General features: G+C 38.7%; 1 protein-coding gene across 3 annotated transcripts in view; it reads right to left on the reverse strand.

Annotated features, from left to right (window-relative positions):
- Positions 1–18,854: 18,854 nt before the first annotated feature.
- The window catches only part of UMAD1 (UBAP1-MVB12-associated (UMA) domain containing 1), a 239,389-nt gene continuing 231,441 nt past the window's right edge, over positions 18,855–26,802 (reverse strand). For all 3 annotated transcript variants that reach the window (XM_025378613.1, XM_025378614.1, XM_025378615.1), the window contains one exon: positions 18,855–20,804. In XM_025378613.1, the coding sequence (XP_025234398.1) occupies positions 20,547–20,804 (258 nt within the window). In that variant the 3' untranslated portion in view covers positions 18,855–20,546. The remainder of the gene's footprint in view (positions 20,805–26,802) is intronic.

Genomic DNA, 26,802 nt, shown 5'->3' on the forward strand with positions numbered 1-26,802 from the left:
CCCCGGTAATTTTTTTTTTTTTTTTTTTTTTAAAGTAGAGACGGGGTTTTACCATGTTGGCCAAGCTGGTCTCGAACTCCTGACCTCAGGTGATCTGCCCACCTTGGCCTCCCAAAGTGCTGGGATTACAGGCCTGAGCCACCACGCCTGACCCACAATAGATTGTTTCTAATTGCTTGAAAAAAATGTCCTTCAGAAAAGTCTCCTGACACAGAGTCAGAAGTTAGGGCAGGGAGCAAGGCTTGTTAGACCTGGAGCCCAGTGGGAGGCAGCAGGTGACAGCTGGCATTTTCTCAGGAGAGACAGTTTACTCATTATTTTAGTGTTTGTGCTAGTGAATGCCTTCAAAGTGAAAGTTAATTTCCCTTTTGGATTACTTAGGATATTATTTTTAATGCTGAGGTTTTCCACATCTTTGGACAGATTTTTTTTCCCACAATGAAGATTTTTTCTTTTTTTTTTTAAAATTATGTGGTTATTTCCAACAACACGTAAAAAATCAATTTGGGGGAGATTTTGTTATTTTCCATGATTTCCTTGTAGACATTCTTTTTTTTTTGAGACGGAGTCTCGCTGTGTCGCCCAGGCTGGAGTGCAGTGGCGCGATCTCGGCTCACTGCAAGCTCCGCCTCCCGGGTTCACGCCATTCTCCCGCCTCAGCCTCCGAGTAGCTGGGACTACAGGCGCCCGCCACCACGCCCGGCTAGTTTTTTTTTGTATTTTTAGTAGAGACGGGGTTTCACCATGTTAGCCAGGATGGTCTCGATCTCCTGACCTCGTGATCCACCCGCCTCGGCCTCCCAAAGTGCTGGGATTACAGGCTTGAGCCACCGCGCCCGGCCGTAGACATTCTTAATGACAATCTTTGAAGAAAAAGAAACACAAAAGCATTTAGTGTTATGGATTAAAATGAAAGTTCAGTATTTTACTGGGTGGGGGTTAGGTGGTAAAGAGAGGAGCGAAGCTCTCCTTAAAACATACAAAGGATGAAATTCCACCTAGTCTGTCTAAATATTCTAAACAATTAAAACATGAAGTTTGAATAAGAATAAGAATAAGCTTCAGGATATTAAGACCATTCTGGACCTGTCTAAAGTCATGCCTGTTTATTTTGCATCTGTCATCTCAAATATGGTCTGTTAGAGAATCTAAGGGACAAAAGGCCTTTCTTAATCTATCCAGCTGCCTCCCACCCCTGCCAGAGCATCTCTGGGCTGTGCCTAGGGTAAGAGAGGCAAGCCAGAGGAGCATGAAATCAACCACAGTTTATGCTTCCTTTTCTCACCGCTCCCCACAACTCCACCCCCAATCCCATCAAGACCTCCAATTCTGAGTGACTGGAGCTGCTTCTAACGCCTGTCCATGTCCCTCTCTGCCAGCTATGCATATGGGGCAGCCTCTAGAAAGGAGCACAGTCTAAACTGAGAAACATTCAATGTCAACTTCCTCACAACTAAACTTTTAGGTAACTTTCCAAGCAGGCAACATTTTGGGGAATTTTGCTGTCACTTCCTTCGGAAGGGCTTACTAGGATAGGTTTTAATGTGCTTACAAGAAGCTGTGTTTAAGAGAGTATTAAGTTATTAGATTACTCCAGTAGATAAAATGTACTAGAAACATGACAATACGCTGTGAAAAAAAATCTCATATTTCTGCTTTAATACTATGTAATGTTATGAAAGAATGAGTTATTTGAACTAGATGAATCTTGAATTATAAGGCAGACTGAATTTAGAGCAGATACAAAAGATGTAGGGATTTTAGAAGTGGCAGGGAAATTCCTATTTGATTAGGTTTAGTGGTATCACCTTTTATAGACTTTATGTTTCAAGTTAGATGAGAGAATAACAACTTTAGGAAAGCAAATATATCTTTAGTCTTGGAATGGCAAATAGGCTTCTTTCCCCTTTTGAATTGAAAACCAGCAGGCAAAGATCATTGTTATTAGAGAGAAATGAAAGGCTTACTAGAAATGTACCCACAGAGCTTCAATTGGACAAGCCCTGGAAAGTTCTATATACAAGTTAGGATCTACTTAAGCCCAGGGAAATATTGGGTTTGGATTACAGTGACTGAGAATGGCTGATTGTTAGTGAGGCATTTAACTACACCTAGACATATGAATTTCTTGAACTTGAGCTCTATATTGTGTCTTTTATTTTTTATTTATTTATGTTTGAGACAGAGTTTCACTCTTGTTGCCCAGGCTGGAGTGCAATGGCATGATCTCGGCTCACAGCAACTTCCGCCTCCCGGGTTCAAGCGATTCTCCTGCCTCAGCCTCCCTAGTAGCAGGGATTATAGGCATGCGCCACCATGCCCGGCTAATTTTGTATTTTTAGTAGAGACGGGGTTTCTCCATGTTGGTCAGGCTGGTCTTGGACTCCCGACCTCAGGTGATCCACCCGCCTTGGCCTCCCAAAGTGCTGGGATTACAGGTGTGAGCCACCGCGCCCGGCCTGTGTCTCTTAATTACACAGAATGTTCCTTTATGTCTGTATTTATGTGCTTAAATGAAGTTCTATTTTATTGGAGAAAATAATTGTGCTTTGGCTCTGATACATGCCTATAGGAAATCCTAACCAGAACGATATCACCTAGACCCTAGCATCCATCTCACAGAACCCAAATTGTGTGGTTCTGTCAAATGATATAAGACATGAGAATAAAATAAACACTTTGAGGAACATTTATTAGTACACCCACTCAAAAGACATTTACTGAGCATCTCTCCATTTATTTTACTGGATACCAAAGGCCAGTACCAGAGATGTAAGAATTCCTTAACATATTTAAGAAGTGAAAAGGGATGGATAAATCGAGACAAAGAGTTTTATCCCTGGTTCTAAAGGAAACTAACTTAAATCCCAGGGAATTTTAGAGACTATATGTTTTTCTATTTTTCTTCCTCAATACATATCATCTCCAACTTCACCCTGCCTTAGAATAAAGGGGATAAGGTGGAAAGAAAAAGATGAGCCAAATATTCAAAAGTGAAATAAACATTTGAACACAATCATGCAAAAGCCAGGGAACCAGAAATTAATGTTTCCTTACAAAGGATGGACGATGACTAGTTAGGGCACTGAGTACTGAGGTCTGCAGAAAGGGCCACAGTGGGTGCTTCTTGTCAGGAGAGCCTTAGCCTAGCATTTCATGACTTTTGTGCTTTTTACTTTGTCATCAGACAATTCCCTTCCTATAGTTTAGAGAAAAAAAGCTGATGTATGATAAAATGAATACTGCAACGAATTGGGGGAAGAGGCAAATTTAGTTGATTTGAAGGAAAATGATGTTTCAGTAGAGATGAAAATACATATTCAATTATGTTTTTGCGAGAATGGCTAACAGGTAGAGAGACTTTCAAGTCAAATATCTGGGACCAGAAACAATTAAGTCAAATGCGGGGAGGCTTTATCCCAGCCACATCTAAGCAAGAAGGAATTTGTTATGGAATTTGGTACAGTGTCAGAGAAGACAAAAATCCAATGCTTAGCTATGAATATTTTCTAAAAGTATCCCATGACTCCTCATATATTTGAATTAATAACAGTTCCCTAGGCCAAAATGTAGTCTAGACTGTGTGCCTTTCTAGCAAATACAGTAGTTGTTACAATGATTTTTAAACCACAACTATCAATATAAGAGTGACTGCTGTATTCTGTGAGCCATCTGCTTCACAGCCAGATGAAGTCATAGATATAAAATGCAGCTATGAGTTATTTTATTGTATCTCCATAATGTTAGTATCTCACATATATTTTAAAACCTAGAAAAAGTGTCAAAAAGATAGGGTCCAGAAAGAATTACATGTCCACTCTTCCAACCCCCAACTACAATTTTAGTGACTCAAAGAAATCTTAACTAAATAGTACAGTTATTTTTAGACAAGATATTTAAAAAGTAGACACAGTTACTCTCAAAAGTGATCTAGTGTCCATGTCTACTTCATCCTTTATAAAAAGCAAGTATTCTCTGAACATCTCATTCATGAATAGAGAGAATGAAAGTGAATTAACTGGGATGAATAGTGACTTTAACAACAGCTAAAGGGATGCATCTAATGAAAATACCCAGCAGGACTTTGAAAGTTCACTCACTGCCAGGCATGGTGGCTCATGCCTATAATCCCAGCACTTTGGGAGGTTGAGGTGGATTACTTGAGCCCAGGAGTTCAAGACCAGCCTGGGGAACATAGTGAGACCCTGTCTCTGTAAAAAATAAAGGAAACTAACTGGGCGTGGTGTCACGTGCCTGTAATCCCAGCTACTCAGGAGGTGGGAGGATCACTTGAGACCAGGAGGTTGAGGCTGCAGTGAGACACGACGGAGCCACTGCACTCCAGCCTGAGTGACAGAGCAAAATCATGTCTCAGGGGGAAAAAAAAAAAAAAAAAAAAATTCACTCACCATTTATACTCTAGAGAACTGTATCATCTCATTTTAGGAAACAGTACTTCTCACCTTCTCTAAAAAATATCCCTTGCTTCACTTACTTCCTTAGGCTACAAAAGTATTTCTCAATTTTTTTTTTCATTACTGTTCTCCAAAAGAGAAAAAAGGATTTAATTTAAATACTCCCTTATGACAGAATTAAATACTATGAGAGAATTAAATACTAAGGGATAAGATTTGTTGGGTAGGGATGAGCTTTGGATGGCCACAAACCATTTAATATTTAAGATATTTTTGGTCTCCCCAAAACCAGTTTTCCCATTGAGAATACTTGGGTTACAGTGACTTGATCCCTGTTCCTCCATCATATACTCTCTATTCCTTCTAAATTGTAGGAGGTTATTGCTAAATAATAAGCACTCAGGAATGGCCTGTGGATGGTCAGTATACTATTTCATGGGTGCCTAATTAACTCAGTCAATGGTAACTTAGTTCAGCTGATCTGTGACTCCTGTTAGCTACAAGACCATTTGTTCAACTGCACAGGCTGGTCAAAGAAGGACTAAGGCTGTAAAGTCAGATGTCCTGGTGCAAACCTCAGATTTACCACGTATCAGCAATGAAACTTCAGCTAATCATCTAACCCAGTGGTCCTCAATTTGGGGCAATCCCCCACCACTCAACCAATACATTTGCAAATGTCTGGAGACATTTTTGATTGTCACAGCTTGGAAATGGGAGACTACCAGCATTTAGTGGGTAGAGGACAGGGATGCTGCAAACCATCCTGCAATGCACAGGACAGCCTGTCATGACAAAGAATTACCCAGTCTAAAATGTCAACTCTCAGGCTGAGAAACTGTGATTTCACCTCTCGGTGTCTCTTGTCACTGTGCCAGATGGTGTTCATTCCTCAACAGACATTTCCAACCCACGTCCTTGCTGCCTCCATTACAGACGCTGGAAAAGCCAAGCACTCATTCTGCTGGCCTCCCTTGCCTTGCAGCTTGGGATAGCCCTGAGGCACAGTTCTACCTGGTAAGATATTGAGGGAAATTTATTAGAGGCTTTAGGAAAGCTTTTATTTTGTGTGTGTGATAAAAGAAAAGATTTGACTGGTGTCACTCCTTTCTTCTCCTCTTCCTACCTTAAACACGGATGCAATATACAGAGTTGCAGTAGCCGTCATGCTGTCACTAGGGAAAGCCAAGAGATTCGAGGAGAGGATGACCCTGAACCAATGCCACAGCACCCTCCTAGACTTCTTATTATGTTAGTATATACAACTCCTATTTGTTTAAACATTCCAGATATACTCAAATTAAAATTAGGTTAGGAATAGGGTTTTACAAAACTGTTTTTTACTGTGGTAAAATATATACAACAAAATTTGCCATTTTAACCATTTTTAAGTGTTATAGATCAGTGGCATTAATTACATTCACAATGTTGTACAACCATTACCACTATTTCCAAAATTTTTCATTGCCCCAAATGGAAACTCTATACCCATAAAGTAGTAACTGCCATCCCTCCCACTAAAGTCCTTGGTAATTTATAATCAAATTACCATCTTTATGAATATGCATAGAGATGCAAATTCCAGATATTTCATATAAGTTGAATAACACAATATTTGTCCTTTTATGTCTGGCTTATTTCACTCAGTATAATGTTTTAAAGATTCATCCATGTTGTAGCATGTATTCTAACTTTATTTCTTTTTTGTGGCTGAATAATATTCCACTGTATAAACATTTCACATTTTATGTAGCCATTCATCAACTGATGGACAAGGGTTATTTCTACTTTGGGCAACAATAGAGTTTTAAAAGATAAGTAATATACGTAAAGCATTTAGAACAGTGCTTGGTACCTAAGAACTCAGCAAATGTAAGCTAAAAAAAACTATTATTACTATCACTAAATACCAACCCACCACATCCACTTTGTCAACTGTCTTTTGTTTCAAGGGGAAATGGAGTAGTATGTGGATACACTGAAAGTGTCATCAAGACCTACCATACAATTAGGAGCAAACGATATGTTCATAGGTCTGTGGCCATCTGTGGTGCAGGTATAATGGATACAACCCCACTTGTATCTGTCTGCCCATCCATCCATCCAGAATTTATTAAGTACCTCCTAAGGAAAAAATGCTATGCTTTAAACCTAAGCTGAAGTGACACATAATTAAATTGTTAAATGACAAAGAGGGAAAGGGGCAGCACTTAACCATTTCTAATGATGGTGAAATAGTTCTACAATCAATCATGAGCTTCAAAACTCTTCCCAGGACTGGGACTATGTTGTTTTTACAAAGTTATTAATGAACCAAGCACCTGCCTTATGAAGTCCTCATGCTGCTAATTACTTTCCACATTCATTCATAAAGGCTGGGCACGGTGGCTCATGCCTGTAATCCGAGCATTTTGGGAGGCTAAAGTGGGTGGATCACTTGAGCCCAGTAATTTGAGACCAGCCTGGGTGATGTGGGGAATCCCTGTATCTAGTGAAAATACAAAAATTAGCCGGGTATGGTGACACATGTCTATGGTCCCAGCTACTCAGGAGGCTGAGGTAGGAGGATCACTTGACTGGGGAGGTAGAGTTTGCAGTGAGCCAAGATTGAGCCACTGCACAGCCTGGGTGACAGAGCGAGACTGTCTCAAAAATAAAATAAAATAAATGAGTAAATAAATAAATTCATTTATAAATGTTGTTGGCCTTTGCACCTCATGTTTCAATCACAAGGGTTCCACATGACTGGTTCCAGGAAGAGGACCATTTTTTAAGTGAGAAAAGCAAACTTCCACATCCAAGTAACAAGGATAGGCAATACTGAGAGTACATCTGTTCATGGTAGAAGAGCACAGCAGGCCAACTTTTTAGCTGGCAGGAGGTGCATCTCTGGGAGAGGATCTGCTGTAGGGGAAGGAGCATATACTAAAGAACACATTTAATTAAACAGGGAATGGGAAAGAGGTGAGGAGGAGGGAAGGTAATCACCCTCCAGTGACAGTGGCGATAACACATCTTACTTCGGCACTGAAGACCTTTGACACTAACGCAGGCGGTCAATCATTTGAGATCCAATAACTCCAATAATGTTTGGAAGTCAGGTATTCATTGAGCACCTACTGTATGCAATGTGTTTTATTACATAAAATAATCATCAGCTCGCCCTTATATATCTTACAATGTACTTAGAGAGTTAAGATTCATCACACAATATTGTGAGAAAACAAGTGGAAGAAACAGTGCGAAAATCCGAATGCCAGAGCCAGAGGGGATCTGAGATGACATGTGTCGGCCATTCCTGGAGAACACGTTCATGAGAGGGCTGGAAACGGAGCTGCAGTGAGCGTTTGTGTGTGCACAGGCAGGACATAAGACCAAAAGAGGGAGAAATACCATCAACAGAGGAGTGACATGGCACCAGAAAGGAGGTAAGGAATGAGTAGGTGGAAAAGAGGTTGGCTTGACTGGGCCCTGTGGGAAATAAGTTTCAATAGTGAGAATGGGGCCAAAAGGGACATGTACTCAATAGTTCATTATTTCCAGGCTAGTCACAAGAGAATATGGCTTCATGTCTAGGTGCTGTAGCTTTGCATTGTTTTATCACCACCACCCCTGTCCATTTGTCCATTCTTTCTATATCTTGTTGCATTATAAATCACACATTCTAGGCAAGGTAATTAAAAATACTAGCCCCAACAAATTTTCTTTGGATGCTCTGAATAACTATTGCTTGGCCTCTGAATCACCTCCTTCCCTGACTTTCATTTAAACTGGCTCACTTACTTGGCATTTCATGATGATCAAACCTGTCTTTAGTGGTCAACCTGATACTATTACCGCTACCTGTAATTTTAGACTCTAGAATGAAAAGTACTAAGGATAGAGAACTTGTCTTTTGTGTATTATGTTTTGTCATGCTCAGGGCACATTTCTGGCACTCTGTACTTAACAAGCATAACAAAGCACACCCAGGCTGAAGGAGATCACATTTGCTGTACTTCAACACAACAAAACAGCAAGTCCAGTGGTCTCGCCCCCTAGGGTGGTTAGAAATTACACTGGGAAATGAGGCCCTTATCACAATCCACATAAAAAAGAAATCATGCCTCAAGTGTATCTCAACATGTACTAGAAAAGCCCCAATGGAAATAAGCATGAATGGAAATAAGCTACACCCAGAAGACAATTGGTTGCTTAAAGGGGGTTTAATTCCTACAATCACTCTCTTATAGTTAAATATTGCCAAGTGTAGAAACTTAGAGTCACTTAAAATTACTCAGGTGGGAAAACTAAGGTGGGTATAGAGAGTTTCAGCAGGTAGTCTTTCAATTTGGAAAAGGAGAAACTATTGACCCCTGACACTAATTTAACCTAGCATTTTAATCAAAAGGCCGGGTGTGGTGGCTCACGCCTGTCATCCCCGCACTTTGGGAGGCCGAGGCGGGCAGATCACGAGGTCAGGAGATCAAGACCATCCTGGTTAACACGGTGAAACCCGTCTCTATTAAAAATACAAAAAAAAAAAAAAAATTAGCCGGGCGTGATGGCAGGCACCTGTAGTCCCAGCTACTTGGGAGGCTGAGGCAGGAGAATGGCGTGAACCCGGGAGGCGGAGCTTGCAGTGAGCAGAGATCGCACCACTGTACTCCAGCCTGGGTGACAGTAGGAGACTCCATCTCAAACAAAGAAACAACAACAAAAAAAGAATTTGCTTTTAAGTTCTGGAGACTAGTTTTCCCAAAACTCTTTCTAATGAAAGACTTCTTGGTGTTACGAAGTATTTGCAACTTGTTATTTATTTAACAGAAATGAGAATTTTGTTAACCAACAACAGGATTTTTTTTTTTTTCTTTTTATAGGCTAAATCATAGTTTTAGGAGATTGGCTACTATTCTCCATTGTTGAAAATGATGTATTGTATACCTGCACTTGCATCTTGGGAGAGAAGAGGAGCCATGAAAATGTGAAAGCTTAGAGGCTGCAATAATTAACGTGGTAACCAAACTCGTTAGAAATTCATTTAACTAATGTTGCACAAAATCCTTATAAGCCATTACAGAAATTAAAAAGTTAAATTCAGTCAGTAAACTGGCTATCAAATAAATGGACCAGTTAAAGAATATTTTAGAACCTGTTTTGATTGCATGAAAAATCGAAATTATGGTTTTCCTTCCTCAAGTAATTTTTATTTTTCCTCAAAAGCAAAATGAGCTTATCTTTCAATATGGGCCATCACCAAAAGGGTTAACATTTCCAAATCCTTCAGTAAGATTAGATTACATAAAAACAAAATGATACAGTCCATTAAAAAATCAGGCATTCCATTTTATGGTACATATTTAAATCTACGCAAGTCCACGCTTTGAAAAGAGCCATGTAATTTAATTGGCGTTAAATAATGTTAATTTAATAGAAGGAAGAAGAAAGTTCTTCCCAGGTAGATATTAAAATAAGCCAAAAAAAGGCCAGGAACCGTGGCTCACACCTATAATCCCAGCACTCTGGGAGGCTGAGGTGGGTGGATCACTTGTCAGGAGTTTGAGACCACCTTGGCCAACATGGGGAAACCCTGTCTATGCTAAAAATACACACAAAAAATTAGCTAGTTGTGGTGGCTCACACCTGTAATCCCAGCACTTTGGGAGGCTGAGGTGGGAAAATCACTTGAACCTGGGAAGCAGAGGTTGCAGTGAGCTGAGATTGCACCACTGCACTCTAGCCTGTGCTACACAGTAAGTGAGACTCCGTTTCAAAAAAATAAAATAAAATAAAAAATAAAGTAAACCAAAAAATAAAACTGAAGTTATAATAGATAGATCTAGCCAGCCATGGTGGCTCAATGCCTATAATCCTAGTACTTTGGGAGGCTAAAGCAGGAGGACTGCTTAAAGCCAGGAGTTCATGACCAGCCTGGGCAATAAAGTGAGATCCCATCTCTACAAAAATTGAAAAATTAGCCAGGCATGGTAGCATGTGCCTATAGTCTCAGCTACTGGGGAAGCTGAGGTAGGAGGATCACTTGAACCCAGGAATTTGGACACTGCAGTGAGCTATGATTGCACCACTGCACTCCAGCCTGGGAGCAACAGAGCAAGACCCTGTCTCTAAAATAATAATAATAATAATAATAATAATAATAATAATACACAGATTCATAGTAACTTACATCCCAAAAATTTAATCTGAAGATTTAACACTGTCTGAAAGACTATAATAAATGTAAAATGTCTTTATTGTATTAACGCTGATACAGGTCACCAAACAAAAGGGGTAGAAATTTAAGAAGTTAATTTATTTAGAATACAAGATATGTTTGGGAGCATTAAGGAAATGTAGCATATTCTAATATGGATATCTGAAAGGTTTCCTAAAGGCTTCCAACACAGACACAAAGGCAACATCTACTAGTCTAATATAGATGATATATAATTCATATATTTCCTTGAATCAATAGTGACTCAATCATTCACCTACTGGACAAACTTTTACCGAGCACATGCTGTACGTCAGGCATCATGTTAATCAAGGAAGTCTATGCTAGTATCAATTCAGAGTTACAAAGCAGACAGGGAACAAACAATTACAACACTATGGATCAAGAACCTTGAAAGAGGGGAGCACAGGTTAGCACAAAAACACGCGAAGACATCAGTGCGGCTCAGCAAAAATAAAGGAAGACTCCTAGAGGAGATGATACAGGAAAAAAAGTCTTGTAATAGGATTTAGCTGGGTGAAGAAGGGAAGGTCAGGGCATTCCAGAGAAAGGAAATAGAATATAAGGATAATTAAATAAGGTATGGCATATTAAATAGTGCAGGGCATTGCTCAATAGACAAGAACACAGAATATATGAGTTGCAATATCATTTGCAGAGGCTGGAGAGGCAGGTGGGGGGCCCTTGTTTGCCTTAAAATGCCTCAATTTTCCAGAGACACCATAGAGCCCTTGAGGAATTTATCTGTATTTCTTAATATATTTCCTCTGGCTTTAGTGTAGAGGATGGATGGGAGGGAGGCTTAACTGGATGTAGGGAGATCCTGGGTGAAGTGATAAAGACTGGGACTGAAGTAAGAGTAGTAGTAGGTCTGGACTACACATTTGATAGACAAATCTTTTAGATGTATAATTAACAAAAGTTTATCATCAATTGAGTATGGAGGTAAGAAAGAAGAATGGATAGATTCTTAGTTTCTTGCTTGGGTAATCCAGGGCCTCAAATAATATGGTCAAGACTTTGAAACATGGAGGAAAGGATGGCTGTCAGTAGTAACCCAGCAAAATAGGTGCTTCTTTCTCCTAACATCTATGTATTGGTTGATGGATGATAACTGGACTAGGCTAGGTTACGTGTTTATCACCTTGTGGTATAGAAATGGCCGTAAGTATCACTGCTCCCACCAGGACTACATAAAATGATGTAGAATTCCTCAAAGGAAAGTGGGTAGAGGGGAGGGAGATGAAAAAGAGTGTAGAGCAAATAAAAATAGCAGCTACTGTGATCTGTTATAGAAGCTGAGAGTAAAGGTCAAGGGAGACATTTGATGGCAAATTATGTATATGGATATGGAACTTGAGAGAGTTCTTGGCCGAAGATTGATTTGGCAGATAAGGCATGGATATGATTGTGTAGGGAAAAGAAAAGGTAGAGAAGAGAGTCAGAGGCAGAATTCTGAAGAACACCAACATTTTACAAGTAGAAGTGAAAACAAGTCCCCAAAGGTCTAAAATGGAATGGTTACAGAGAGGGAAGGAAAACCAGAAAAGGTGTCATAGACATCAAGGGTGGAAGACAATTTCAAGAGAGTAGGATTAATCAATAGTGATTAATTGCCTCAAAGAGAGATAGTCCGGCATGGTGGCTCATGCCTGCAATCCCCGCACTTTGGGAGGCCAATGGGTGGATCACCCAAGGTCAGGAGTTCAAGACCAGCCTGACCAACATGGTGAAGCCCTGTCTCTACTAAATACAAAAAAAAAAAAAAAAGCCAGGTGTGGTGGTGCATGCCTGTAATCCTAACTACCTGGGAGGCTGAGGCAGAAGAATCGCTTGTACCTAGGAGGTGGAGAGATCGTGTGACTGTGCCACTGCCATTGCATTCCAGCCTAGGTGACAGAGCGAAACTTTGTCTAAAAAAAAAAAAAAAAAAAAAAAGAGAGATAAAGGCATTTGGCAGGTTTTAAAGGTGGGCCGAGTATAAACCAGTTCAGGGGAGGTTCTAATGAGGGACGCGAAATCAGATTGCAGAAGCTGACGATGAATAGAAAGTAAGAAACTGGAGGCACAAATATAGACCACTCTCTCAAGAAGCTTGATTCTAAAGAGAAGGAAAAAAGAGTTGATAGTTGGAGTTAGAAAAGCACTAAACATGCTTATATGATGAAGGGATAGAACTGGCTGAGTAGGAAATGTAGGACAGAGATATAGGAGACTACTGAAACAAAGGTGCACCACTGCTCCTGGAAAAATCTTTTTTTAAAAAAAACAAAGTGTTTAAAAATACCCAAATGTGCTTGGAGGCAAGCAAATGAAAAAGGAAAACATTTTTCAAGGACAGGTCAGATAGGACTAATACATTCTGGGACAGGAATACACACTACCATAACCAAGAACACACAAGGGAAACTTGGCAGCTAGATAAAACCTCGGACCAACATACACTGTATTGTCTAGAATCAGCTCTTACTCATCATGAAGACATACGTAGTCATTATAGACAGAGGAAAACACAACCTGAGAAACATGGAAAATACCCAAAACGGATTAAAGGCACAATTTGTAGAGGCCTGGTAAGCTAAGCATTATTTTCAACTGCACAAACACAGTTCTTTCCAAGGCTGGAGAAATGACAAAAGTCTTTAAATTCTATTCCTTTGCTTTTGGGAAATCTCATGTATAAATAACTTCATGATTTATTTCATTGGTTCACTCATTCATTCAACAAATCCTGACTGAGGAGTTGTCATGTGCTAAGCACAAGCCCAGTCAGAGCACAGATTCTTAAGTGAAATAGGGGATGGGAGTTAATATTTGAAAAAGCACATTCAATTTACCTATGATCTTTGTAATAGAAAATACAAAGTATAACCCGTCAGAAATCTTCTTGACTGGTGGACTATATAGAGGATACAATGAAAAAACATTGCAGGTCACATTAGTTTTAAAAGCAGGACAGACATTGGCCCAAGGACTCAAGCATTTCTCTTTAGAAGGGATTCAATATGAAGATAAAATATGTAGATTCCTTCCTCCTCCTTGAAGTTCAATTTCTAATTTCAGCATATGGAATAGGCAAAACATGGAAGAAATATCCAATTAATTTGTGGAGATATAGATCTGTATTTTTTTTTCTAACCTAATGACCATCTGTTCTTTAAGGTTCTTACCAGGATCATTCCATTCTCTAAATCATCTTCATTTCTTCTACTGTTGCCTACATCTTTAGGATTAGGAAACTCAACCAGCTATCTGAGGTAGAAACTTCCAGATTTGCTTTACAAACAGCAGCTAAGTTTCCTGCAAAAAGGAGAGGAAAGTTTAGTGTTCTTGTTTTAAGCTGTGTTAGTTGATGGCTACAAGTGGTATAGTGTGAGATAGAAGACTGCATACAGTCTGTTCCAGGCTCAAAAATATGTGTGGATAAAGACAAATTCTCCTGAAGATCCAAAACAAGGATGAGGGGAGAAGACTACAGGAAGAGAATGCGTATTTAGGTTTCATCTTAAACCAACTGCCTGTGTGCGTTTTGGCATCCATTTATTTATTTATTTTTGTCCTGAGAAGGCCTATTCAAATGACTAAGTTAACAATATCACACACAACATGTTAGCATACAATGTACCCTGTAGGTGTAAAAATTCAGCTTTGTTTTGCCCTTGTTCTTGAACAAAAGCTTCTTCTTTGCTAGTCTCCCAAATGTTCCCAGCCATTTTAAAAATACACTCATTTTAAAATACACTCATTTTAAATACAAAATAAATTATGTACCTTTCGAAAAAACTAAAAGAAAAACCATACACATACACACATATGCACAATGACATTGACATTACCCTGTACCTTCTCCCATGTGCCTCAGAGTTATAGCCAACACCTGTAGCCACACAAGGGGTAGATTTGGCAGCTGAAGAACCCAGATGTCGGACACTGGATTGTACATCCCTGGCAGCAGTCCTAAGTTGGAACCTGTCTCCTTAACTGACCTCTGAAATGCTCTATTGTCTGACTCCCTTTCTGGCCTGGGCAGTGACTACCAAGCTCTCTGCTGGGGCTGTTTCAGAGTCAGCCAACTGATGGTCTGTTCTGGATGCAATTACCCTTTGCTTTGCCTTTGACTGTAAGGAATTTATTTATTTATTTATTTTTGTAAGGTTGAAAATTGGGATTGGGTAAATTCTTGACAAGGAATTATATTCAAGTGTCTTGTAAAGACTAAATAAGTTGTTTTTTGTTTTGATTGTGTCCTTCCCAAATGAAACTGAATGAGATCCACTCATCCAATTTACGTTTTAGCACGCAGTGAGCTTTCGCTAATGAGAAGTAAAACTATGAGATTCTTGGGCACTTTTCCCCTCCAAAAGAAGCTTGGTTTCCTTTTATTGCTGCTGTTGCTGCTGCTGCTTCTCCTTCTTCCTTCCTCCTCCTCCTCTTCTTTCTCTTCTTCTTCCTTTTATTGCTTCCTCTCCTTTTCTTCTTCTTCTTCTTCTTTTTTTTTTTTGACAGGGTCTCATTTTGTCGACCAGACTGGAGTAGCACAATCATGGCTCACTGCATCACTGCAGCCTCGACCTCCCTAGACTCAGATGATCTCCAACCTCAGCCTCCAGAGTAGCTGGGATTGCAGGTGCACACCACCAAGCCCAGCTAATTTTTTTGTAGAGATGGGATTTCACCATGTTGCCCAGGCTGACTTCTACTGCTTCTTAAAGCTACCTCTTAATGTTGAAAATGAAATCCATCTTTCTTTAGAAAATTAAGAAGGTACAATTTTATTTTTGCTATTACTAAAAAAAAAAGTCTCACCTTTTACAGAGAAGAGCTGTTTGTGTCATGAGTTTTCTTGATTCTTTAAAGAGGAAATAATGACATTACAATCTCATTTCCATACCACTTGCTGAAAAATGACATTATTTATAAGTTGCAACCATCTTAGGAATAAGGTAGGAAAAAGCCAGTTATCTACCAGGGCTCCACTTACAATGCAACACTGTTAGCCCTACAAGGAAGGTCTGTGGTATATATGGTTATTCATGATAAACTAAGGAGATACATGCCTGACATTAACAGGAAGATAAATTTTGAGGAAACCATAGAATATACTATCACATCCAACATAAAATGGTATTCATCTGCACCATGTAAAATGTTCCAAATTTTATCGACTTTCATAAAAATGTAAATATGTTTCTTGGATAGCACTGATTAAGACTTGGAAAAAAGATTGAAGATTCCTGAGTTCATACTAATATAAATAAATAACTGATAAATAAATTGAGGAGAAGAGACAACTCTCTCATGCAGAAGAATTCCAAATAATTTATGTGATACTTGCCTTTCAAGGAGGTGGAGTTTACCTCCTTGAGTGTGGGTCATGCTTTGTGATTTAATTCCAAAGAGTAGAGTATAGAAAGGTTGGGAGGAATAACTTTTGCAGTGGAGAAAGCTGAGAAGCACTACTTTGGCCAGGTATTCAAAGTCAGCGTCATCAGCAATAAGTTATGTTTATAGCATATACTACTCTCAATATGACATAATCTCACTGAAGGGCATATCACCTTTTTAATATTTCTCCAAAAACTCATATCCCTAGTCTAACCATGTGAAAACATCAGATACACCCCACTTGAGAAATATTCTACGAAATACTTGACCAGTACTCCTCAAAACTGTCAAGGTCATCAAAAATAAAAAGTCTGAGAAACTGTTGAAGCCAAGAGGCACTAAGGAGATATGACAACTAAATAAATGTAATGTACTATCCTAGATAGGCTGCTGGAGGAGAAAAAGGACATTAGAGGAAAACTATGAAATCTGAACAGGGTGTGCAGTGTAGTTAATTGCAATGTACCAGTGTTGATTCCTTGGTTGTGATAAATGTCCTGTAGTTATGTGAGATGTCAACAACAGGGAAAACTAAGTGAGGGGTATATGGCAACTCTCTGTGGTATCTTCATAATTTTTCTGTAAATCTAAAACTATTCCAAAATAAAAAGTTTATTTAAATGTTTAAAAGACTGACATATTGTCATATCGACTGAAACAGAGTTCCTTGCATCAATCAATACATCTTTCTCTTTCTTACACACACCTATCTGCCAAACCATATGGCATAAAGTGTCCTTTTCCTGAAATATAAGAATACTTAATCCTTCAAGCCAATGTAGTATGAATGGAAGTGGACTTATTCTGAAAGTTTTAGATTTCCCAATAATACCTAGGTCATGCTCTCAGTAATATGGGACAAATGCTCAAAAGATAATGTCCATAAACCTGTATTTCCCAAAAACTTTAAAAGGCAAAACATCCTTCAACTACATTTCCAATAAACTTATATTTTGTGTGAGTTATTGATATAATTAATAAGATAATGCATTAATCTCTGAAAGAAACATATTCTTTGCTAGATTACTGAGGGCAGTGTTCATTTATTGATCAATTGTTACCATGGGAGGTACAGAGGTAGTCTGATGTACTATGGTTTCAGAACATGGGTGAGATTCTTTCCTTGCTTCTCCTCACCTGTCATTTAGAATTATGAGACATGAAATCTCTGGGAATTTTAGAAGAATTTTTTCATACTGTTTTCAATTTACCATTTTTCTTTAAGAAAAGAAAAAAACAAGTGTTGATGTCAATGAATGTTTACCTTAAAAAACTATTATAGATTTGTTCTGCAATTGTTAATAAAAATTGTGCCTTTGCTAACGTTTTAATGGTACAATTTTTAAAGTTCAGTTGATCAAAATTTAATTAGCCAGGGTAATACATGATCAGAATAGCCTCTCTCATTCTGTTTTTAGGAAAGAATGCAAATGTCTTTAAAGAAAGCTTGGGAAAAAAATACATCCAAGACTTGAACATATTTTAGGGCTAAAAATAAGATTCAAGGCTGGGCACAGTGGCTCATGCCTTTAATCCCAGCACTTTGGGAGGCCTAGGTGGGTGGATCATCTGAGGTCAGGAGTTCAAGACCAGTCTGGTCAACATGGTGAAGCCCCACATCTACTAAAAAAAAAAAAAAAAAAATTAGACCTGGTGGCAGGCAACTATAATCGCAGCTACTTGGGAGGCTGAGGCAGGAGAATCGCTTGAACCCAGGAGGAGGAGGCTGCAGTGAGCCTATATCATGCCATTGCATTCTAGCCTGGGTGACAAGAGTAAAACTCCATCACAAATAAATAAATAAATAAGATTCAGTAAAATCACCTGCACATTGTATACCTATAGTACTTTGCAATAATAACATATGTTAGGAAAAAGACTGTAATAATGAGAAAAAGAACAAAATGTTCACTATGGAATTCTTAGCTAAGGCAGAACAGTCAACTAACATATTTTAGGAATATTGCTCATAGTAAGGTATTTAATATGGAACAAAATACTGGGAAGGAGGGGGATCTACAGTTAATGTAAGTAGCTGTTTTTTTTATGTTGCTCTCCAAGAAGTTCAATTAATATGTATTTTGCATTTCATTATAGTATTGTGTGTGTATGGTTAATAACGAGAGTTATAACAATCCGTTTCCCAGAGTACTGATGATGCGCTAGGCTTTAGGCTGCCGGGCATTTGACATATACCAACTATAACTTAGCATAACGCTGCAAGTTATGAACAATTAGTGTTTAACGACTGAGAGAACTGAGGGCACCAGAAGTTAGGGGACTGATTGAAAGCTCCGCAGCTTATGAGGGAGGGAGCCATTACCAACTCTGTCTGGCTGCCTCAATTGCCTGAACTCTTTCCCACCATATCATAAGGCTTTGTTATCATATATTATAATTACTAACACTATTAAGATAGGCATTTATTTATCACTAAGTCATTTAATCTTTCTAGGCTTCAATTTTCTCTTAGGTAAAGTGAAGTTAGCTTATTGATTTCTAATGTTTCATACAAACATTTATTTATATACAGAATAAAAAATTAAATGGTCATTTTCACAATATTTTTGTTTAAAAGAGAAGATCATTAACATTGGCCCTTACGAAATGTTGTGATGATGGGATCAATCTAGAAATGCTCATGTCGTCTCTCTCAAATCCCTCCAGTCCTATTAAGCCAGGACTACTGATCTTACCATTTTCAAAGTTATTCCTTAAAACTTACAGGTAAGAGGAAATTGCATATTTTTCCCAGCACTATACAAACTATATACTTAAACTTTTTGGCTCCTAAAGAATTAACAACTTGCATTCAGATATAAATGATGCAAAAAAACCCATTTTTCTGGATCTGAAAATAATCAAAAATTTTATTTTAATTCACATTTATTTAAATATAACATTTTTATAGACACATGAAGGTACTTATAAACATTGATAACATGGTAGACATAAATATAGATGAAATGTTTAGGTATTTTAGACAAAATTTCACACATAAACTAGACAAACTGACTATGTACTTACATTTAGTTTCATGGGTACATTAACATAGATATTTGAAAAAGATGTGCTTTTACAAAACTACTACAAAATGTTCACATTTGCATCAGCAATAAGTCATATTTCCTAGACCGATGCTTTATAAAAACTATGTAAAGATCTAATTTAATCATTAACATCATAGGGTAACATAATATGTAAAGGAAGCATATTTTTGTCAATAGAAATGTTCCTGTAACTTTTAAACAACATACCATTTGTATTAAAACCATGCCACATTTATTAAAACAAACATGCATAATAATACTTTAAAACTGGAATAATTCATGTACCTTTATGCACAGTGTTTAGTTTCACTATGGCACTCTTCGTGAAAAAATATACTTAAAACTTGGCACAGAGTTAATAAATCATATTGCTGGTCATCAAAATGAATGTGATTTCAATTTCCCATGGCATAGAAAATTCTCTATCACAATTTGCCTCTTCCCTTTACAGTTTATCGACCAATAGCAGTTCTGTTTTCATTAAAGTAAACAATGGATATTCAAGAACTAAAAGTCATATGTAGGTGTTTTGCCTATACTCTAATTGGAAATGAGTTGATTTTAGTTTTTCCAGGAGTAAAACATTTCCATCTGTATTGTGGCCAACAAATTTCTAAATAAGGGTGTTATCAGCAATAATATGTATCATCATGGGATGTTTTTCTTCAGGAGGCAGAGAGGTTGAAAGGAAATGTGGATCTCTTCAGAAACTGGGGAACATATGTGGTAAGGAGAGCAAATGCCAACCGAGGCAGAAGCAGGGAAAGTTCTTTGGAAAGCTGGTCAGAGAGCACACTGAAGTAGCAAAAAGGCAGAGAACAAAGGTGGGAACATAAGAATTATTCACAATGGAAAGGGCTGCCATGAGTTTCAGAAAACGGAAATGGGCCACTCCAGAAACAGCACACAGAGCAGGTCTAGCATTCTCGTATCAGCAAACTAGCACTGTTGTTTAGGACAAGTTTTAAACCTCCACATCAATGCGTCTGAAGAAATTAAGCTAACTGGCAACTTTTTTTCTGAATTCATTCATAAACACTGTGGAAGAAAAAAAAATCGGGAATAACAGTAATTCAACTTCCTACAAACCAGAGAGGAGACTTCACACCCACTTCTAGCTCAGACTTCGGAGCTGTGGTAACTAAAAAATGCCACAATTCTTTTTCACAGTTCTTCTAAGATAAATTTGAGGTGTTATATTTTGAGAGACCATCTGAAGCAATTGACTCCTTTCATAAAACCTTCATAGCCTAATTTTTATATTTATTATATGGTAGAAAGGAAGTAGAACTTAAGTTCAATTTGTACACAAATGTACATTTTTCTTAAAAATAGAGTAATTAACATAATGCTATTTTCTTTGCTTTATGATCCTTACTTTGCTGAGGGCCTTAAACAGTGAAACGGCAAAGAACATCAAACAGGTCAAATAAAATAGGTGAACATATTTTAAAGCTGTTAAGGTGCAAACAGACATAAAGATTATGAATCACAGAGCACTGAATTTTCAAGAGTGAAATCATACCAAAACCGTGATAAGTTTTCGCTGACATCATAGGAGAGTAAGTGGTCAGGAAGGTCAGTGATGGTGCCCTGCACTGCCAGCACATGCGGGGCCAGGGTGAAGGGTACATCGCTCAGGAGCTCGGCCATTAATGAGCTGTTCTCCAGAGTCTGGCCTGCCTTATTTTCCGTCTCAGGGTCTGATACAGTCACACTGGATGAATTTTCTTTGTTGGTCTAAAAATACATATATTTAAAACATTTAGGCCTTGTGAACTTTGAGGTTTAGTAGCAGTAAATGTGGCATTAATACATCAACATGATTGAGAAATGTGGACTATATCAATATTCCCAGATTTGAATGCAGCTCTTTACTTTAGAATTATATTTATCCAAATTTCCGTTAGGCTTTAAAGTGAATCCTAAACTTTAACTCAGACTGACCACCCACAGACCCCTTAAACACAAACTGGCCTTCTTGTTATTTCCCTTGCTCAGATAATGTCTGCAAAGTCTGTCTCTGCTTTTCCAAATCCTATGTACGTTTTTAGGCTCTGCTAAATTCTCAGCTGCCCTATAAATCTTGTATCACTGGAGTCCAAAGTGATCTTGCCCATTTCAGAATGCTTATGGAGCAAATTGCCTAAGATGTTATTTGGTGTTGCCTATATGTGTCCTTGCTAATTGCTGTTCCATATGCATATATATCTTATCTCCAACTAGACTATAGGGTCTTTGAAGGCAAGCAATCCACCTGGCATATCTTTGTATTTTCAACCTTGCACCCTTTACTGTTTGACACTAATATACATGTACTCATAATTTATCTCTAATGTATACCATGAGTATTGATTGATTGCCTGACTGCCATTGGAACTAACCTGTTATGTCACAAAAGTTATCCAATTTTTTAAAAAAGGATATATCTTGTTCAGTTTCTTTACAATTAATATCTCTTGCAAATCACCTAAATATCAATCAATAGAAGAATGGATAATAAATTGAAATGTATTTACAGCAATGAAGATGAATGGCCTGCCACTACGAGCACCTGAAACCTAACTCAAACCAGCCTGGGCAAAACAATGACTCCCCCCTCAACCCTCAATCTCAGGCAGAATAAAATTCCCAACTCTTTACAGAGGCCTACCAGCTCCTTCACGATCTGGCTCCAGGGGTGCCTCTGACCTCATCTCCAGCTCGTGTGCTCTGGCCTACTCCTCTTCAGTCCCACTGTCTCCTTGCTAGTGCAAGTGCTTGCTCGTGCACACCGAGCCTGCTTCTGCCTCAGGGCCTTTGCTTTCCATTCCCTCTGTCCAGGACACTCTTCTCCCAGACATACACAGGGCTACTTCCCTTATCTCCTTCCAAGTGTTAGTCCAGATGCCATCTCAATGAGGCCTTTTCTCACTTATATAAAACTTACTTTTACGTAGTTTTTGTTTGTTTGTTTGTTACTTTTTTGAGACAGAGTCTTGCTCTGTCACCAAGGCTGGGGTGCAGTGCGTGATCCTGGCTCACTGCAGCCTCCCAAGTAGCTGGGACTATAGGAGCACGCCACCATGCTTGGCTAATTTTTGTATTTTTTTGTACAGACAGGATTTCACTACATTGCCCAGGCTGGTCTTGAACTCCTGGGCTCAAGCGATCTGCCTGCCTCAGCCTCCCAAAATGCTGGGATTACAGGTATGACCCACTGCGCCCAGCCAAGGAGCTTTTGTAGCTCATCTTCACTGCTGTATCCCACATGTCTAGATCAGTGCCTACTGCTCAGTAAAGATTTATTGGGTTTTTTTTTTTTTTGGTTGGTAGACTATTAATTACTGCCGCAATTTCACAACTTGTTACTGGTCTATTCAGGGATTCAGTTTCTTCCTGGTTTAGTCTTGGGAAGGTGTATGTGTCCAGGAATTTATCAATTTCTTCTACATTTTCTCGTTTATTTGCATAGAGTTGTGTATAGTATTCTCTGATGGTAGTTTGTATTTCTGTGGGATCAGTGGTGATCTCCTCTTTATCATTTTTTAGTGTGTCTATTTGATTCTTCTCTCTTTTCTTCTTTACTAGTCTGGCTAGCAGTCTATCTACTTTGTTAATCTTTCAAAAAACCAGCTCCTGGATTCATTGATTGTTTGAAGGGTTTTTCGTGTCTCTATGTCCTTCGCTTCTGCTCTGATCTTAGTTATTTCTTGCCTTCTGCTAGCTTTTGAATTTGTTTGCTCTTGCTTCTCTAGTTCTTTTAATTGTTATGTTAGGGTGTCGATTTTAGATCTTTCCTACTTTCTCCTGTGGGCATTTAGTGCTATAAATTTCTCTCTAAACACTGCTTTAGCTGTGTCCCAAAGATTCTGGTATGTTGTGTCTTTGGTTATAAATGCTAATGGTTATAAATGCTGACAAATTATTTGACTCTAAGTCTAAAGGAGAAGAATAATTTTCTGGGCCGGGTACGGTGGCTCATGCCTGTAATCCCAGCACTTTGGGAGGTTTAAGGTGGGCAGATCACCTGAGGTCGGGAGTTCGAGACCAGCCTGACCAACATGGAGAAACCCCATCTCTACTAAAAATACAAAATTAGTCAGGCGCGGTGGCGCATGCCTGTAATCTCAGCTACTTGGGAGGCTGAGGCAGGAGAATCACTTGAACCCGGGAGGCGGAGGTTGCAGTGAGCCAAGACTGTGCCATTGCACTCCAGCCTGGGCAAGAAGAGCGAAACTCCAACTCAAAAAAAAAAAAAAAAGGAATGATTTTTTTGTATGAGAAATAATTTCGTAAGACTTTTTTATTAAAGTATAAAATATACACAGAAAAGGTTACCTCCTAAGTGTGTAACTTGCCAAATTTTTACAAACTGAATACACATGAGCAACCAGCACCCAGATCAAGAAATAGAAAAGACCAGCCCCCAGAAACCCTCCTGGTGTTCTCTTGCAGTCACAATCAACCCCCATCCCGTCAATCATGATCCTTATTTCTAACAACACAGAATTCGTTTTACCTGGTTTTGTATTTTAATTAATTAATGTATTTATTATTATGAGACAGAGTTTTGCTCTTGTCACCCAGGCTGGAGTGCAATGGCACAATCTTGGCTCAATGCAACCTCCACCTCCTGGGTTCAAGTAATTCTCCTACCTCAGCCTTCCGAGTAGCTGGGATTACAGGTGCCCACCACCACGTCCAGCTAATTTTTGTATTTTTAGTACAGACAGGGTTTCACCATGTTGGCCAGGCTGGTCTCGAACTCTTGACCTCAGGTGATCCACCCACCTCAGCCTCCCAAAGTGCTGGGATTACAGATGTGAGCCACCGTGTCCGGCCTAGTTTTGTATTTTAAATGAATGCACTCATACAGTATGAACTCTTGCTTCTGGCTTCTTTTACTCAACATTATGTGGATGAGATTCATCCAAATTGTTTCATGTTAGATGAAAAAAAATCTTGAAGAACATGTTGTTGGAGAGGTGATATATTCTGACCGATATTTTAAAAGAATCAACCTGGTTGCTGGGTTGACAGCAGATAGTAGAGGTATGGTGGCCAGGGAAGGAAGTGGGAAGATAGCTGGGAATGAGAGATTACTTACAAAGTGAATTAGAGCAGGGATAGCAAAGGTGAGATAAAATGGTTAGATTTTGGATAGACTTTAAGGGTAAAACGAATACGATTTGCTGATGGAATGGATGGTGGGGGTATGAGAACAAAAGCACAGTTAAGGATAAAGCCAAAGTTCTTGGCCTGAGCAATGAGACAGATGGAATCACCCTTTAAAGGGATGGGAAAGAGTTCCAGGGAGCAGGAATGGTTGGGAAGATCAAGAGTTCAGTTTTGGAAGTTTCAGTGCCTAGCGGACATCAGGTGGAGCTGTTAGTAGGCAGGGGGATATAATTTGAATCTGGAGCTGGACGAGATCTGGTGGAGAAAGTGGAGAGAAAATTAGAATGGACAGTATTTTCTAGGTGTCATGATGTAAATGGGGAAACATATATGGGCCAGTAGTTAAAAAGGGATGTATAGTCAAGAAAAGTTTCTTTTGATTTTTGTTTTTCTTTCCAAGTTGGGAGAAATAATGACAATTTATAAGCTAATAAGAAGCAGCTCACAAGAAAGGAAAAATCCATAGAGAATTCATAGAGAAGGAACTCATCACAAAGCATCTCCAATACCTAAAACAAGGGCTGTCAAGAAATATTTTTTAGTGAATGACCTCGAATTAGTAAAGTTAAAAAGCACATGCCTATAAGAGTGATCTTATAATTTCATGTGAAAATAACACCAGAGTACTGTTTTAGGACTGCAACTAACAAATGTAATCATACTCTTGTTGTGATAAAGCTTGTTATAAAGATGTATGTCTGCAGTGGGCAGATTCTGTCTCCTGAAATCTAATTGGGACTCACAATGCTAATTATCCTCGAGTCAGCCAAAAGCGCAGGTATGAGTAATGACACCACCATTCTACTCTCTTTAAAGGGCTTCCCTATACACTGGTCTATACAGAAAAACTGAAAGGGAAGCAACATTTGGGTGTACCATAAAACCTTAAGATTTCATCTGCACTGGGGTTTTGATCACCTGTGAGCAGGAGAACAAAGTGGTTAGGAGCACAGATTCTAGAACCATGCTGGTTGGTATAAATCCTAGGTCTCTTGTTTATTAATAAGCAAATGGCCTTGGGCAAATTATTTAACTTCTCCATGCCTCAGTTTCTTTAGCTGTATTATGAGATTGATAATAGTTAACTATTTCATAGGATTGTTAAATGCAAGGATTAAATGAAGTTTTATTTATAAGTAAGCGGAACAGTGCTCGGCACACGTTAAAGTAAGTAAATAAGTAACATTTTAGAAATGCTGGATCCCATTTGGGTTTAGATGAAGTTTAGAATCCAGTCATCTCTTTTGACACTCACTGGTAGTTCAAATAATACCTTTCCCTCTCCTTTTATTTCTTGCTTTCTCTCTTAATCTCATGTGTAAATGTTCCCTAGATCTGGTGGTCTCATCCCACTCAAGCTTTCTTTTCTTTTTTTGTTATGTATGGAATGTTCTAGAGTTTCATCAACCAAATCATCTCCTTTCTTAAACAAAAGCATTCCTGACATTCCACCTTCTCCACTAAAGTGGAGGTATAGGCATACATTCTTTTATTGCACTTTGCTTTATGGTGCTTCATAGATACTCCATTTTTTACAAATTGAAGGTTTGTGGCAACCCTGCATCAAGTAAGTCTACTGGAGTCATTAATCCAGCAGCATGCGTTCACTTTGTGTGTCTATGACACATTATTATCATTCCCACAATATTTCAAATTATTTCATAATTCTATCTGCTTTGGTACGGCATGATCAGTGATCTTTGATGCTATTATTGTATTTGTTTTGCAGTGCCACGAACCATGCCCATGTAAGATGACAAAATTAACTGATATATGTTGTGTGTGTTCTGATTGTTCCACCAACTAGTTGGCCATTCCTCTATCTGCCTCTCCTCAGACTTCCCTGAGATAGCTCAGTATACTTTTAATTAAGACATGTACATTTGTTTAGATATACTGCTATTGTACACTTCATAGATGACAGTATAGTGTAAGCATAACTTTTGTATGTAGTAGGAAACAAAAAAATTCATGTGGTTCGCTTTAATGCAATTTTCACTTTATTGCAGTGGTGTAGAACTGAACCCGAAATATCTTCGAGGTATGCCTGTACGTTACCTGTAGGATTTTGCTTTCTAAACACACAACTTCTTCTTCTTTTTTTTTTTTTTTTTATGGCTGAGTAGAGCAGACTTTACGGATGGGACATGAAGGCCCCCTCCTCTTTCGGAGGTCTGTGTGGAACTGAGGAGGGGAGATTCTTGATGTGGTGGGAGACTGAGTGTGGCAAGGGCGCCCCAGCAGCTGAGGGTCTCTCTCCTCCTCTCGAAACACACAGCTCCTAAGGCTTAACTCTCCAGCAGCAATATATATTCCCTTGTTCATGTTTTTATTAATCCTTTTTTTTTTTTTGGCAAATCATTATTTGTGAGAATGTAATTCCTTGAGGACAAGAATGTATCAAACTATATCTAGTACAGTAAAAAAATTGGGACATGGTTTCTCCTTCAAGTTATCCTCATAAAACTGCCATCTGACCTGAAGGGAGCTGTTTTACCCATTTGAGTCTCAGTCCACTATTATGTAAAATGAGTGAAGAGCGACAAAAGATGAAGATGATGAAGACAACTGGGATGAC

The sequence above is a fragment of the Theropithecus gelada genome, chromosome 3, assembly GCF_003255815.1.
Source record: "Theropithecus gelada isolate Dixy chromosome 3, Tgel_1.0, whole genome shotgun sequence".
Lineage (NCBI taxonomy): Eukaryota > Metazoa > Chordata > Mammalia > Primates > Cercopithecidae > Theropithecus > Theropithecus gelada.